The sequence below is a fragment of the Lynx rufus genome, unplaced genomic scaffold, assembly GCF_022079265.1.
Source record: "Lynx rufus isolate CCGP_SWC_20201006 ecotype Redwood Valley unplaced genomic scaffold, mLynRuf1.p SCAF_16, whole genome shotgun sequence".
Taxonomy (NCBI): Eukaryota; Metazoa; Chordata; class Mammalia; order Carnivora; family Felidae; genus Lynx; species Lynx rufus.
Genome location: NW_025814830.1, coordinates 7857074 through 7873775, shown reverse-complemented (window position 1 = coordinate 7873775; position 16702 = coordinate 7857074). Strand labels below are relative to the sequence as shown.

At 54.7% G+C, this 16702-nt stretch overlaps 1 protein-coding gene across 1 annotated transcript in view; it reads left to right on the top strand.

Annotated features, from left to right (window-relative positions):
- Positions 1-14993, top strand: part of IGSF23 (immunoglobulin superfamily member 23) — a 58385-nt gene extending 43392 nt beyond the window's left edge. The window contains 5 exon segments of the mRNA XM_047079093.1: positions 6289-6431; positions 6533-6654; positions 12491-12763; positions 14807-14866; positions 14869-14993. Of these exon segments, the coding sequence (XP_046935049.1) occupies positions 6289-6431; positions 6533-6654; positions 12491-12763; positions 14807-14866; positions 14869-14993 (723 nt within the window).
- The last annotated feature ends 1709 nt before the right edge of the window (positions 14994-16702 follow it).

Genomic DNA, 16702 nt, shown 5'->3' with positions numbered 1-16702 from the left:
GCCTGTGTGTCAGCAGTTGGGGGGCCGCTTACCTGGACAGCGCTGCCTCGGGGCCTCTCGTGAGTTTTCGTGAGGATGAGGGGCGAAGCTGCAGTGAACTCAACCGAAGGCGTGTTTGGGGGTAAAAGACCCACTTTCAGGAGGGCTCATTCCCGTGGCTGTGGGCGGGAGGCGCCAGTCCCCGCCTCCCCAGCTAGATGTCTCCATGAGGCTGCTTTTCGGGGTTAGGGAAGGCGGACAGAAGAGCATGAGGGAGAGAGGCTGTGAACTGGGCTTGGGGGGCCGGAGGCCCCCCTCAGATGCTGCAAGGTTGGGAGACTGGCGGAGGCAGTTGGGGAGCCTCGGCGGCACCCACCACCCCGCGCCCTGATTGCCAAACGAGCCCCAGGGCGGCGGGAAGGCTCCTTTCCTCCTCCTCTGGGCCGGAGCTTCAAGACCGAAGCCGGCTTAGAAGGGACAAATCCTGATTGGCCAAAGGCTGAGCCAATCAGATGCTCCCATTCCCAGGACCGGTCATGTGACCTGGTTCTGGCCAATGCCGAGGGAGAGGAAGTCTGTGGGGGGGGCTGATGGGAAATATCTTACTGGCTCTTGAAGAGACCTGGGAATGGTCTTCCGCTGACGTGGTTGGTGCACGTGGCGGTTATCTTGGTCTGCGTGGGGAGTTGGCCTTGTGGTTCAGTTCGCTGAGAGCCGGGAAGGGAGACGCAGAACCCGGGGTTTCAGGGCCATCGCTGACCCACCGTGTTAACCAGCCCAGGAACTGCGCCGCCATTGGAATGCCCGCTACATCCAGTAGTGCGTGTCCGAGTTTCCAACCGTTTTGGGTTGGGGCACCCAACTTCTGCGGCCAGAAGCATCCAAACTGATGTTTTTGAAGGCTGGTTTTCTCACATGATCGTAGCCCAGGCTCGGTTGAGCAGGGGACAGCGCGAGGAGCAGGGGCACAGGTGGCAAGATGGAATGTCCATGGAAATGTTTTAAAATACAAGATGGACATTTAAGGGGAAGAAGCCCATCCCCACCCCACCCCCACCTGCCACCCCCCCAGTAAGGTTTGAACGCTGGAGTTGTCGTCATTGTAGACTCCTCAACTTTGCAAGAAGACAAGAATTTTTCAAACGCAGCTCCCTGAGAGGGGAGGCAGTTGTGAAGATGTAGATATTTTCCAAAATTTGGGCTTGTGGAATATCACCGTTAACCTCCAAACGGGATATAAAGTGACAGGCTAGTAAGTCCAAAAGATGGCCCAGGTTCAAAGCCGGCCTGGAACAACTCAAGCCAAAATTTTTATTTTTCTGCCCTGCTTTGTTTCTTTACCTTGGTGGGTGAAAAACGTTGCACGCCTTGTGTGTATTTATTAACAGTCCTATTATTCACAACTTTCCACAGTGGCAGTAACCTAGCCAACGGTTTGTCTGAGGCACGATTATTGCTAATGGAAAACTTTCCCCCTAAATCCTAGCACTCATACTTCCTTTGCATCGTGAAAGTTTGAGACCTTGCCTGGAAACTCTTGACTGTTCTGACTGCGGGTTAACAAAGACCTCAGGAATGCGAGAAAGAGAAAATATTCCGACTTCTCCTGCACCTTCAGAAAAGCAGAGCCTCCCTCCCTCCCTCATGAAACCGTCCTTGTGAATGTATTTCTGACAAAGGAGTCTTATTTATAAGACCCCTAGACTTCAAAGACTGGTGTGGCTTCATCCTCCGACAGCCACCTGTCACCTCCCGTATTAGCTTGCTAGAGCTCCCACAACACGATATTACCTGATATACTTGGTGGCTTAAACATCAGAAATCTTTTTTCTCAGGCTGGAAGTCCAAGGTCAGTACTGGCAGCGTTGGTCTCTCCTGAAGCCCCTCTTTGGCTGGTAGATACGCAACATCGCGCTGCGTCCTCACACGGCCTTTGCCCCGTGTGCACATATCCCTGGTGTCGTCTGGTCTTCTTACGAGGGCTCCAGTCCTATCGGATTAGGGCTCCACCCTTACGACCCCAGTTAACATGAATCGCCTCTTTCAAGGTCCTGTCTTCAATATGGTCGCATTGGAATTTGGGGGTTCAACATAGGAATGGGGGGGCAGGGACCACACGTTAGTCCCTAAGACCTCCCAACTCTGGACTGGTTGTCTTAACTAATGACCTGCTGCCCTTGCTAGTACGACCTACGCCGACGCTCTCTTTTCCTGAAAGGTGCAAAGACGGGAATTTTCATTGTCACGTCTCTCTTCGGCCACCCTCGTGGAGCTAGAAAAAAAAAAAAAAAAAGAACATCATAACGCTGCTTGACCTGTTTATTGAAACAAACAGTGTTGTGTCACTTGAATTCGTGTTTCCCTCCTACCCTCTGTGGGCTGTGACGGAAACAGGAACGTGAGAAAATTGCTTTCACGTGGGAAAGGCTCATGCATCTTATTTTCTTTTTCTTTTATTTTAGAGAGAGAAAGAGAGAGCAGAGGAGGAGCAGGGGGAGGAGGGAGAGCACCCTGAGCAGGCTCCACGCGCAGCTCAGATCCCACAACCCCCAGATCACGATCTGAGCCGAAATCAAGAGTCGGATGCTCGACCGACTGAGCCCCCCCAGATGCCCCCGCAACCTGTACTTTCTAAATGTTGGGAGGCTAGGTCTGGTGCTGCGACCTTCTTGTGCATCTGATTTCAGATTGGGTTGGTTCCCACTCTGAGAGGCTCAAGGAGACAGACCCACCCCAGGGGAAGACAGCTGGGTGCTCTCTGATGGGAAGGAAAAGGAAGCCGATTCCATCAGCGCCCCCCCACCAGCTCCCCCCAGTTCTGAAGCCACAGAACTGACCCGCTGGAGAAGCTGCTACCTCCCCCAGCATAGAAATGCGGGAACTCACATTTCTGCTCCACTACGGAGTTGTCGGCTCCAGAACCAGACCACGCTTGCTAGATGCACACAGATAAGAGCCCCTCCAAATGCACGAAGCCAGTTCCTGCTGATGCCCCAGAAAAAGACACAGCCTCTACCTGACGGTGCTTGTCGAAATCCGTGGCAGAAACAGAAGCATGGCCACCATTTCGCTTCCCCTTTCCGGATCTCATGCAGTGGGTCAGACTGGCAGAGCCCTGGCTTCGAGGGAAGTGAGGCAGCGTGGTTTTAGCTTCCCAGCCTCGGTAGCACGGAAAGGCAGATCGGAAGAAGGAAGGCTTGAGCGAATGAATCCACAATCTACAACCCCTGAGACATTTTGTCTGCAGCCTCCGACATCCAGGGGGAGACCCGTATCTGGTCTTTCCTGCCTGCTTTGCAGGAGAAGCTCCAGATACTCTGCAAAAGACATCCTCTTTTCTGCCGGCAACTGGAGGGGAGACTTCAAATCAGTTAAGCGTCCGACTTCGGCTCAGGTCATGATCTCCCGGCTCGTGGGTTCAAGCCCCGCGTCGGGCTCTGTGCCGACAGCTCAGAGCCTGGAGCCTGCTTCGGATTCTGTGTCTCCCTCTCTCTCTCTGCCCCTCCCCTGTTTGTGCTCTCTCTCTCAAAAATAAATAACCATTTAAAAATAAAATAAAAAACGGAGGGATTGGGTCCGAACCACACAAAGCTCCGTTTCCTTTCCCAGGCTCATCAGCCTAACAGGGACGGGAGGACAAAAGCCGGAGCCTTATTCCAACTCCAGGTTTCTAACCGGGGCTCTACTGGCATTTTAGGCGACACGAGTCTCTGCCATAAAGGACAGTGCTGCATATTCTCGCAGGCTGTTTAGTCCGGTACGCGTCAACACCCTTCTGTCCTCAGGCCCTGTGACAACCCAAAGGTAGGCAGATATTTCCAAACCCCCTGGAGGGAGCTCGGGTTGCCTCTGAACAGTCCTTCCACGGAAGCACAAAACATGTGGAGTAAGACGTCCCCCCACCATCCAGCCCTAGCCCCTGGCAGGACGGGGGGGGGGGGGGGGCTCTTGGCACACACAACACAGAACACACAACAGGAGAGGCGAATGATGTCACAAGGGCTCAAGAAGCCGGGAAAACAGGACCTTTGTGTCTCAGGGAACTCACTGTCCAAGGATGGGAGGAAGTGAGACCGGCTTGGGGTGAGTGTGACTTAGGAGAGTCTGGCCTTGGACAAAGTATTTAACCACATCAGTTGTATCCCTGTTTCGGAAAGAAACGGAAAGAATATCTAACACCTATGGATGTTAGGAGGCCCAAAGGTGTATATAAGGTTTAAGATCATGGGCTCCGGAGCCCGGAGTCTGGGCCTGCCCAGCCATCTACGGGCTGCGCGGCCCCGGATAAGTCGGCTACGCTCTCTGTGCCTCGCTTTCCTCCTCTGTACCGGGAGAGTGGCGACACCTGCCCGCACTGTGCCCCACTCAGAGTCAAGTTCTCGGTAAATGCTGGAAATTGTCGTGACTGTCTCCTCCGAGTGGGACTTGTTTGTTTGTTTGTTTGTTTGTTTTAACTCTAGACGTTATTCAGATTTCACCAACGTTTCCACTAATGTCCTTCTTCTGTTCCCGGGATCCGATCCCAGATCCCACACTGCATTTAGTTCTCACATCTCCTGAGTCGCCTTTGCGAACAAGTTCTCGGCTGTGGCCACCGGAAGGAATGCAGGCTATTTTGTAGAATGTCCCTCAATTTAGGTTTGGCTAAGTGTTTCTCCTACTTAGACTGGGACGCTGGGTTTTGGGGAGAGAAATTCCATAAAGGTGAATTGCCACCTTCTCCTTCTTCTCGTCCTCCTCCTCTGCCGTTGTCGTCGTCGTCGTCGTCGTCGTCGTCTTCTCCTTCTCCTTCTTCTCCTTCTCCTTGTCAGTTACACTTCAGTCACGTGTCCAGCCCTCCCCCAGTCACTGTGGTTGGAGGATGAAGTGCTCTGATTGACCACACCCGGGCTTCCTCTCCCCGGAACCAGGAGAAGGCTGGTTTTCAAAGGAAACTCCAGGCGCTGTTACCCTGAAAGCTGGACAGGCTGAAACGACAGACTCCTCATCCACAGATGGCTATTGACTGTGTTGCAAATATTTGCTCATCACACACTGGTAGTCCCCTGGCCTGGCTAATCACCCCAGCAGGCCTTCACAAAAACCATGAAAAAAAGCCCATAAAGATATAACCAAGTCACCTGATAATGACTCTTTTTAAAGACCAGGGAGTGAAACTTTGCCCCAGCGTAGAATCTGGACCTCTCGGGGAGGGAAAGGCACGAGCTGCTGAGTCAGATCGGAGTTCAAATTCCAACACACCCGTTACACTCATTCGCTCATTCACTCAAAAAAGAAAAAATTAGTGAGCACCCATGATACCCCAGGCACTGTTCTAGACGCTGTGGACACAGCCAGGCACAATTCAGACAAAATCCCTACCCTCCTGACATTCTAGACCCGGAAGGCGTGGGAGAGGGGAGACGGGAGATAAACGAGCGGGCAAATGCTGGAAAGAGAATAAAACAGGGCGCCTTGCTGGCAAGAAGCGAGGCCAGACTTGCAGCAGGCATGTGGGAGGGTCCTTTTGAGGGGTTCATATTTGATTTGAGATGGGAACAATAAGATACAGTCAGACTTGAACTGATCTGTGTAAGGCGCTAAGAAAAGGGAGCGGCTAGTGCTAAGGCCCTGAGGTGGCCCCGTCCGAGAACCGACAGACGCCATGTTGAATAGCTGTGTCAGGCTGGGTGGGTTACTTAGCCTCTGTGCGCCCCTGGAAAGTGAGGATGCTCACACTGAGCCCTCGAGGTTGCTAATGAGGATTCAGGCAGACAAGAAGCCTTAAAGGGCAAGGGCTGTGCCCGGCATATGGTAGGTGTTCAGTAAACAGCAGCTATTAGTTTGAGTGATACAATTATTAAGAAAAGAATGGGTCAAAAACTTGAGAGAAAGGAGCTTTTGTGGCTTATCCTTCCAGAAGCCAAAATTCCGGATGTAGTATGAGCAAGGCCCTGAGAAAGGGCTTCCCAGCATGCCCCCAGGACATCCTGGATACCAACGGCAATACTTAGCATTATTGTAACAGCTACTGCCGATTTATTGAACACCTACTACATGCCAGGCACTCTGAGGGGTATCTGATGTCCATTGGCCCCACCGACTCTGAGGCCCCTCGATGACCAACATCCCCATTTCAGAGAGGAGAAAAGTGGAGGCTCGGAGCTGACGGTCCCGAAGGCTGGAGCAAAGTCAGGAGGCAAGCAAGAGCCCCCCCTCCTCCTCCCCACTACCTCTTACCTGATGACCTTTAGCCATTTCTCTCCTCTGATGTGAAGTAGCAGAGGCGGGACAATCCTGCCCCACCCTTCATCTTCATCATTCTCCCAGGGTTGGGGGGGGCGGGGTGCGCAGAGAGGGAGGGGAACAAAGCCCCAGAGCCCCTTCTCCCAGAATCCTGCCCCTGCGTGCTCCCCACCCACCACCACCACTAACCCAGTGCTAGCGAAGGGCACAGGGCACGGATCTGGGAGGTGAATTTCCAGCCCAACGCGGGAGCCCGGGGAAGGGGGCGGGGCCGTGGCCAGGACGGGGGCGGGGCCAAGGCTGAGAACTTACCCGCCTGTCCGTCTAGGGAGGCCGCACTCCAGACGGGGCGACCTCCCCTCGGCGGCCGCCAGACAGAACGCGGCATGAGGTGTCTTCTGGACGCCGGCCCCAGCCACAGTCCTGCCTGGAAGAGGCTGCTTCTAACAGGTGCGAAAGAGACGGTGGCTTCACCCAAGGGTTGGGGACAGGGAGAGGACACTCCCAGGGAGAGTCTCCAAAGACGAGGGCCCAGGCCTGAAGCTGGGGAGGGGGTGGCCAGGGAAGGACCTCCCAAAGCTGTCAGAATCAAAATGAGAGCTCAGAAAAAATGTGGCACCTGTTATGCAAATCGCATCCCTGTGCCCTGTGATTCGTAAAAGGAGAAGAATGCAAATTGTTTCCCTAGAGATAGAAAAGCACCCTGAGGGGCCTGGGTGGCTCCTTAGGTTAAGCATCTGACTTTAGCCCAGGTCATGATCTCAAGGTTCCTGGGTTCGAGCACCCATCAGGCTCCACACAGATTGTCTCTCTCTCCCTCTCTCTGCCCCTCCCCCACTTGTGCTGTCTTTCTCTCTCAAAAATAACAGAAAGGAAGAAAGAAGGAAGGAAGGGAGGGAGGGAGGGAGGGAGGAAGGAAGGAAGGAAGGAAGGAAGGAAGGAAGGAAGGAAGGAAGGAAGGAAGGAAAGAAAAAGCGACACCTAGGTCCTTGGGTAGAACACTTTATTCCTGTCACTTTGCAGCAAAGAGCAAGGCCTCACTCCATCTATTGAGGTCCCTGCCCAGACACTGTAGTATCTATTACCAAGCATGCCTGAGGGTCAGGGAAGGCTCCAGAAGAGGGGTACCTGAGCAGAAACTGGAATCACCGCTAGATAAAGAGTTAGGGGCAACAGCATTCTAGGAAGGGAGACCAGCACGTGCAAAGGCCCGGAGGCCCGAGCCACTGCCCGGAGTTCAGTCTCTCCGACGCAGAGAATGAGGGAAGATGGCGAGAGGGGCACGGAGGTGTAGGAGGGTGCCAGACGAGGGTATCTGCACTGTGTCCTGAGGGCGCTGGGGAGCCATGGAAGGCTTACGAGCAGGGGAACAGAAAAGTCCTACCAGCAGCCGACTCAGACATGAAATCAGTGGAGGTACAAAGCGGGCAGTAGGCCCATCACCCACCCAGAAGGCGCTATAGTGGGACAACTCCCGGCTGGCCACTTATGACCTTGGGTCTGAGACCGAAGCTCACGGTGTCTCAGTTTCCCTGCCGGTAAAACAGACTAGCGCTGACCTCAGGGCTGTTGAGGGGACCGGTGAGGAAATGGCTGGGAGAATCTGGCCCGGGCCCTGGCACTGTGCCGACTGATCCCGGACGGCTGACCTCTCACAGCCGCTTACGGAGCACAGCATTGTTTGTTTCCCATGATGCTGCCCGAGGAGTTGTTCCAACCCTTGCCATCACTTCTCATTCAGGAAGAGAGCTGATGCTTTCACCTGTGTTCTGTAAGGGGGCGTTTCGGATCCTTAAAAGGTTCCCACTCATTATACTGCTTTTTAAAATTGTTTTTAACATTTATTTATTTTTGAGAGACAGAGAGAGACAGAGCATGAGCAGGGGAGGGACAGAGAGAGAGGGAGACACAATCCAAAGCAGCTCCAGGCTCTGAGCCGTCAGCACACGGCCTGACGCGAGGCTCGAACTCATGAACCATGAGCTCATGACCTGAGCCAAAGTCAGTCACTTAACCAACTGAGCCACCCAGGTGCCCTATGCTGGCAGCCCAGTTCTGGAGCCTGCATTCTGGGGTGTGTGTGTGTGTGTGTGTGTGTGTGTGTGAAAGACTACTGAGAACATAGTTTATGCTCTCTTATTTCCTTTATTCAAATTTTACTTAATTTTGTTGAATGGCTTATACACGCCCATGGTTCAAATCTCAAAGATATATAAAAGGGATATAAAAGGTCCCCCTCCCCCCTACTGGCACACACAGGTAGCCACTGTCTTTGTGCATCCTTCCAGAGTTTCTTTATATGTTTATAAGAAATGCAAATATTACAGATTTACTTTTCTCCCGTTTTTACACCAAAGTTAGCATACCGTAAGAACCGTCCAGCCGCCTGCCTTTCTTTTTTTTTTTTTTTTTAACGTTTTTTTATTTTTGAGACAGAGAGAGGCAGAGCATGAACGGGGGAGGGTCAGAGAGAGGGGGAGACACAGAATCGGAAGCAGGCTCCAGGCTCTGGGCCATCATCAGCCCAGAGCCCGACGCGGGGCTCGAACTCACAGACCGTGAGATTGTGACCTGAGCTGAAGTCGGACGCTTAACCGACTGAGCCACCCAGGCGCCCCAGCCACCTGCCTTTCTATCTTAACTGCTTACTTTGGCGATCTCTCCCTCTTAGTTCACGGCGTTCCGGAGACCTTCCCCACCTTTTCGTACAGCTGTCTTGTTCCACCGTGTGAATGGAGCATAATTTATTAAATCGGTTCCCCATGGACGGCCACTCGGATATTTCCAATCTTTAGCCATTAAAACCAAGATGTGGCAAATGACCCTGCCCAGAAGTCATTTTATACTGGGGAAGGTTAATCCATAGAACACATTCCCTGATCTTTAATCTCAGGGTCAAAGGATATGGGAATTTTCAATCTGAAAAGCCCATGTCCTCCGCACGGGGTTGTATGAGCCACGCATAAGACGTTCTTTCCCATTGCCCTCAGCCCCATCAACATGCCACATCATCGACCTTTTGGATCTTTGCCAACCTGATCGGTGAAGAGTGTTACCTCCGTGTGTTTTAATTTGCGTTTCTCTTACTATGAGCACGGCTGAACGTTTTCCCTAGGTCAAGAGACATTTGAATTTTCTTTCCTATGGATTTGCCCGCCCACATCCTTTGTATAAGCTTCTGTTGGGTTGCTGATATTTTCGCTTATTGAGATCTCGGAGCTTTTTACATATTAGTGAAATGAGCTCTTGGTCTGTGAGATCCGTTGCAAATAATTTTTCCCGGTATGTTTCCCTCTCTCTCTCACCCTACCCCCCCCTTTTTCCTCTCTCTCTCTCTCAAAAATAAATGAACATTAAAAAGAAGAATGTTGAGGGGCGCCTGGGTGGCTCAGTCGGTTAAGCGTCCAACTTCAGCTCAGGTCGTGATCTCGCGGTCCGTGAGTTCGAGCCCCGCGTCGGGCTCTGTGCTGACGGCTCGGAGCCCGGAGCCTGCTTCGGATTCTGTGTCTCCCTCTCTCTCTGACCCTCCCCCGTTCATGCTCTGTCTCTCTCTGTCTCAAAAATAAATAAACGTTAAAAAAATTTAAAAAAAATAAAAAATAAATAAAAAAATAAAGATAAATATTTAAAAAAAATTTTTTTAAAAAAGAAGATTGTTGACTGCCTGTGGATCACAGCCCTGCTGTGTACCACCTAGGACATCCTGGACAATGGTCTCCAGTTTTCTGAGCTTCCATTTCCTCACTCCTACCGGGGGTGTGGCAGTTGTGTTACTCAGGGTTGAGGCGGGAAGATGGTCTTCTCAAAAGGAGTAATGGGCGAGGAGGTTAGTAAAGGGAGGCTCTGCGGAGGTAGAAGCAGGGTAGAGGCAACCCCTCCTGGGATCGTGCAGCACCCTGAGGCTGGCCACAGCAGAAGCTGTTACCTCCCGTGTGCTAGAAGCCACGAGAAGACCAGCAGACCCCAAGACCCAAAGAGAGTGGCGCATAGACAGGGCCACACGACGGCAGCCTTAGTGGAGGGACACAGCCGCCCCACGTCCACGGAGCAGGGAGGGAGCCGTCACTCGCACCGGCAGAGGCCAACCGGAAGCAAAAGACAAGGGGACCCGACGAGGCAGCTCAGGGGAGTCAGCGTCTCGGGGAGCAGAGCAGGGCGGAGAAGGGGAGACAACAGATCTGCACGGTTACCCTGGGTGATGTGCGCTTTGCGGGGGTCGACGGAAGGAGTAAGTGAGATAGTACGTGTTCGGCGCTCAGAGCAGTATCTGGCTTATAGGAGGTGCTCAGCGAACGTTCCCTTTCGTTCTGACATCGTCCCTATCATCACCACAGTTATCAAGCTCTCAGCGTGCCACACTCACTGTCGCCAGCTCAGGAAGGGCTACCCGCTGGGGCAGCATCTCGCCCTTGGTCCCATTTGCCCCCTCTGCTCTCTCCTCTCTCTTCCCCCCCTCCTCCAAGGTATCCTGATCACATCCTGCACCTGCTCTGTCTCCTTGGAGCCACCCTCCTCTGCGTCTCCAGAGCCCTTGACCGCAGGAGCCCGTGCCCCCCTGCCCGTCCCCGGAAGCCTCAATGGCGCTCTCTCCACTTCTTGGTTCCGAGAGCACAAGACCCGGCCGGAAACCAGGCTCTTCCCCCGCGAGGGCCTCCCGGGGCCCGGCCACACCAGCGGCCAGGAGACGCGGGACACCCCAAGGCGACCTGATGATCAGACACGTGACAGCTGAGGACACAGTGCTGGAAGCCGGCAGAGGACGCAGGCGTGCGACAGAGCAGCTTCTAGGCAAGGGTGAGTGGGCCCCCGAGAGGGACCGAGTTGTCAGGCAGCGAGAACAGCCTGGGCAAGGCTGGAGGGGTAAAGAGAGATCTGGAAAGGCTGCGGAATCGTGAGCCGAGCCGTGTAGAGGGCATGAGCCCTGTGAGGCCGCTGGCTTTTCGGTGCGGCTAGGGGGGAGGCAGAGAGAGCGAGCGGTCCACGGGGCTGACCGTGCAGGGGCCCTGTAAGGCCTCACACAGAAGCTCGGACTTCCTTCCACTCAGCAAAACACTTAACCGATGCTGATTGTTAGCACACGTCCGATCCTTTTTTGGTGCCTTCTCTGTCCTGGGTGATGCTGGGCACCAGCAATGGCGTAACGGCAGGGGCGCCCGGGTGGCTCAGTCGGTTGGTTAAGCGTCCGACTTCGGCTCAGGTCACGATCTCGCGGCTCGTGAGTTCGAGCCCCACGTCAGGCTCCGTGCTGAGAGCTCAGAGCCTGGAGCCTGGGTCTCCCTCTCTCTCGGCCCCTCCCCTGTTCAGCCTCCGTGTCTCTCTCTCTCTCAAAAAGTGAATAAACATTAAACAATTTAAAAAAAAAAAAAAAGAAGAAGAATGTGCTTGGCTCCTGGTAAGAGCCACACCCAGGCGGCTGTTACATTGATTCTTGTCTCTACACCCGATGGGCTCTTTCTCCTCCTGCAAGGCTTACCTCAGACACCACCTCCTCCAGGAAGCCTTCCATGAGTTCTTTGGTTGAGCTGACGTTCTTTTCACTTTACCATATCGCATTGATATTGGAAAGCAGCTCGGCGTGGAGGCTCCCAGTACTCACCACGACATCAGACTTGCCGGGTTCAGACACTAGTTGTGCCTCTCTCTCTCTGACCGTGAAGCCTGGGCCTAAGAACCCCTGGACCTCGAGTCTTTGACCTGGAAAAAATACGGAAAGAAAACTATTGTGAAGATCACATGCGCCCCATCTCTGCAAAGAGGAATTCGCGGCAGCCAGTGGCACAGGCCCCAGGCCTTGGAGGCCTCCTCGACTCCTCACTCACTCTCTCTCTCCAAGGCATCAGCAAATCCTGTGGGCTCTGCTTTCAAACGAATCCAGAATCCAGCCACTCCTCCCAGCTCCCTGGCCTCACCCCGGTCCAGCTGAGGGCGGGGGAGCTGGGATATTTATATACCGGCTGCCCCCGGGTATGTCCATTTCCCAACACTTTGGCCTGCTTTCTCCTCGGGCACAGCGGGCCCTGGCAGCCACAGGGAAAGCGCTCGGGCAACAGGTGCCTTGCTGGCAGTGGGAAGTGGTGAGGGCGAGGGGCTGGGGGGTGGGGACCCACAGGTCTGCTACTCCCTATGTCTGGAGCGACGCTGGGCACAGATCAGGAACTCCAAACACATTTATTGACGGATGAATGAATGAATGGATGGATGGATGGATGCCTCCGTGTGGACAAAAGAAATGCTCAGCCTCTCTGAGGGGTCTCCACCCACGTGGCCTTGCTCTCCGTTTGCACAGCCAGCTCCAGCGGGGTGACGCTGTTGACCTTCCCCAGTGCCGTCCAGGGCGTTATCCAGAGTGACCTCAACTACTCAGTGATCCTGGAGTGTTTGGCCTCTTACATCACCCCCACACCCGTGCTGCACTGGACCCTCGACGGGGAGCCCTACGACACTGGGAATATGCTGGTCATCCGGAGGTTGTCCTGGGGGCATCTGGGCACCTATGTGTGCACAGCCAAGAACGGCCAGGGAGAGTATCCCTCCGATCCTGTGACGATCTCGCTGCCACGTGAGTCCCCCCCTCCCCCGCTCCCATCCCCACCCCAGACTTCTGCACCCTTGCTGGTCTGTGGCCAGCTGTCCTGGCTCCCTGGAGCCAACCACAGAGCAGCCCACTCGGAGACCCTTCGTAGCCAAGGCGTCATCCCGTCCCCCCCATCTTGCCCGGCAGAGTGGGGATCATGAGCCCATTTTACAGAAGAGAGAGATGAGCTCTTAGCAAAAGCTCAGCTCAGGATCTTGTGTGAGCCTGACCTCTCGGAGTCTGAGCACACACCCCGTGACAAAATGCAGGTGACGATGAGTGGTCCCGAGCGGGGGCTTTGGCATTTGGATTCTGGCTCCCCCTCTTCCAGCTGTGTGACTCTGGACCAGTGCCTTGACTTCTCTGGGCCTCAGGGTCCTCGTCTGCAAATTGAGAAAATGCCACTGCCCGCCCCAAAGCGTACTTGTGAGCTTTCAGCGAGGACGCAGGTGAACAGCCCAACATAACAGCGGGCGCTCAGTAAACACGAGCTAATATCATTGCTACAACTAGCGTTGTCCCTGTTATTAATTTCGTGACTGTTACCGTCCGTGGACCCCCACCCCCCCCCCGGGCAGGTCTCCCTTTGCTCCTGTGTATGACGGGGTGACTCGTAACTGTCTGCAAGACTGTTTTCAGGGCCAGAAATAACATGTGAACGAGGCCAGCAGAACATCTGTTAGAGACAGGTGGTTTAGCGCCTGGCCGGCTCAGTCGGTGGAGCATGTGACTCCTGATCGGAAGAGTCATGAGTTCAAGCCCCAAGCTGGGGGCGGAGCCCACTTCAAAAAGAAAAGAAAAAAAAAAAAAAAAAGCAGGTGCTTTAAATAGCCGCGATCCTCGTGAACATTCTTTTTCGTGTATTTATGCACGGAGGACACGTGGCTCCGGGTGAGCGAGAATGAAACAGACGACCCGGTCAGCAGAGGAGCAGGGAAGGTACTTAGGCATCAAGATCCACATGAGCAAAGGTCCAGAGCACGGAAAGGGCGGGGGCTGGAAAGCCTGGCTTGGCGGGGTCCCAGCCACCTCTTCCTTCCCAGCTTCTCAGGATCCAGTAGGAGCTTCAGGATTTGGTTTTGGGGTGATTCGTCGGGAGAAAAAAAGTTTAAATCTTAGAGCAGCCGGTGACTCTGCTATGCTCACTGAGAACGACGGCACTTCCAAGACCCCCTTAGTCATTCATCAGCTTTTCAGGAGATGTTTATTGGCCCGCCTACTATGTGACTGGCCCGTGCTGGGTGGTGCTGGGGACATTCTGGTGATGGAGACAGCCCTGGCCCTTTCCCCAGACAGGAATGTTTGAGCGCGGGGAGGTGGGGGGGAGGAGGGGACAGACCAGTGGGAGGCAGCCCTGTCCACAGACAGGAGTGACCAGAGTGGGCAAGGCTGGGGTGGGGGAGCCAAGGGATGTGGGACCCAAGGGGGCACCTGATCCAGCAAGGGGGTCAGGGAGGGCTTCCTGGAGGAGGGGACAACTGAGCTGGTATCCAGGCCAAGGTGGGGGGAAGGGATGTGGGACCCAAGGGGGCACCTGATCCAGCAAGGGGGTCAGGGAGGGCTTCCTGGAGGAGGGGACAACTGAGCTACTAGGATACATAGGAATCATCCAGGCCAAGGTGGTGGGTGGGTAGACTAGCATTCTAGGGTCACAAAGGCCTGGAAGTAGGAGAGAGAGGTGAGCTCGGAAAATTGGGCAGAGTCCAATGAGACCGGGTTATAAAGGTGGAGGGGAGAGAGAGGTGAGGTTCGCCAGCTGGCACGGCCTCGAAGGCCAAAATGAGAGACGCTTGCTCCCTGGGAAGCCACAGCAAGGTTCTGAGCAGGGGAGGAACAGGGACACATTTGAGCTTTCCACAGACCCTCTGGCCCCCGTGTGGCCAGGAGGTCGGGGGGAGGGGAGAGACAGGGGCAGAAGAGCCAGGTGGAGACCGGAGGGTGGGGAGGAGGGGGCAGACTGAAGACACACTCAGGGGGTGACATGGTGGGAGGCAGGGGTGTGCAGTCTCACCCCTTCTTGGTCCCCAGAAGACAACGTGGAACCCACAGACGCTGAGCCCATCGAGCCAGACCCCGTTCTGTCCGTGTCAGGGGAGCTGCCGTCGCCCTCCTGGTGGCTGCAAATGTGGGGGCCATGATGCTGATAGGAGGTGTGGGCTTCACCATCGTCCAGAGCCTAAGGTATGTCCTGTCCTCACCCCCGTCCGCCTCCTGATGTCCACTCGGCCCCCCACGAGACACAGAGCTCACTCTGCAGCCAGACAGAAGCCCAACTGATAGCCTCGTCCCAAGAAGCTTTAGACTCAGGATACTGAGCCCTGATGCACCCGCCCAAGGTAACCCCCAGGGAACAAAGAGACAGAAGACGATTCTGGAGCTGGTCTGCCTTGGTAAGGCCAGGAGGCGAGGCCAGGGTGGGGAGGGGGCGCAATTGAACTAAGTGAAGTCCTCCCTGAGAAACTGACATCTGAGCAAAGACACTGAGCAAAGGAGGGAGGGCTCAGGGGATGTCTGGCAAGGACTTGGCTTTTGTTCTTAGTGACCTGAGAGCAATGGAGGGTTTCGAGCAAAGAGGGACAGGATCTGACTTACGTCTGACTCGCATTCTAATCCTAGATGTGTTAGCTATGATCCCAATACTGTAACATCTACGGTTATGTGCTTGCTAAACATGATTCTATTTCATTTCCACAAGAGCTCGGCGGATGGGGTTGAGGGTCACGGATAGGAAAGAAGATCTTGTGGGTGTCAAAGAGGAAACCCAGGCTCGGGGAGGAGTGGCTGGGCCCAGACCCCGCAGCCGGAGAGGAGGGGTTCAAACCCAGAACGCTGCCTCACTCCTAGTTCTCGCCCTACCCTACACCGCCTCTCTTCCCGCCACAACAGTACAAGCCTCCGTAGCTTGTGCACTGCGAGCTGACGTGGTTTGCAAAGGCCTTGTGGATCAGCTGGGAGAGGCCGGGGCCAGGTCTCCAGTCCGCGAGTCCCAGGCAGGGGTGGGGGAGGGCCAGGCTGCTCCCTGGACCCCTGCATCATGCTCATCCGTCAGCTCATCCTGCGTAAGCCCGGGGAGCCTTCAAGTCCCAGCTACTCTGAGGGATGGGTACATTCTTGGCCTCATTTTCCAAATGAGTAAACCAAAGCTCAGAGAAACTCCTCAGCTGGCCCAAGGACGCACAGCTGACAGATGGCTGACTCTGAACCAAACCCAGATCCAAATCCAAAACCACGTTCTTAGAGGGGAAGGATGAGAGATCCAGTCCCCGCCCCCGTGAGTGGGCGGGAGGAGTCACTTCCCGTCCCCCTACCATTTTGGCCCAGACCTATGATGGCAAGCCACTGCTGACGTCAGCCAGAAGGAACCAGCTTCTTCCAAAACAGCTTCAGCCTCAGAGATGAGGTCGTGAGGACAAGCATGGCTGTCCTGACCCTCTCGGTGGGGAGGGGCAGCCCTCGGAAAAGAGGGGTATAGACTGAGGGGAAGCCCCACACACGTCGACCGCACCCACCAAGGGCAAGAGAGACCCCTGCCGCTTGTCGCTAAGGCCGCGGGCCCCAAAGCCAGGCTACTTGGGTGCATCCCAGCTCTGCCATTCGTCCGCTAGCTTGCGGAACTTTGAGCGGGTCCTTTAACCACCTCTGTAAAACAAGGACAGTGGTAATACCTACCTCAGAGGGGGAGTGTGTGGATTACACGAGGCAGGAGGACCAAAGCGCTGCAAATCGTGCCTGGTGCGTGGTAAACCTTCAATAAATGTCAGCCACGCTGATGGCGATGACGGTGACGACTTCTCGCTCTCCGTCGTAGGATTCACCGACGAAGACTGCGGATGTGCTGCTAAAGTGGGCACCTGTCTGTCAGCCTAAGAGGTGATGCCAGGAAGGCGGCAAGAGCATCCCGGGGCTGGGGAAAAGAGGAAGTTA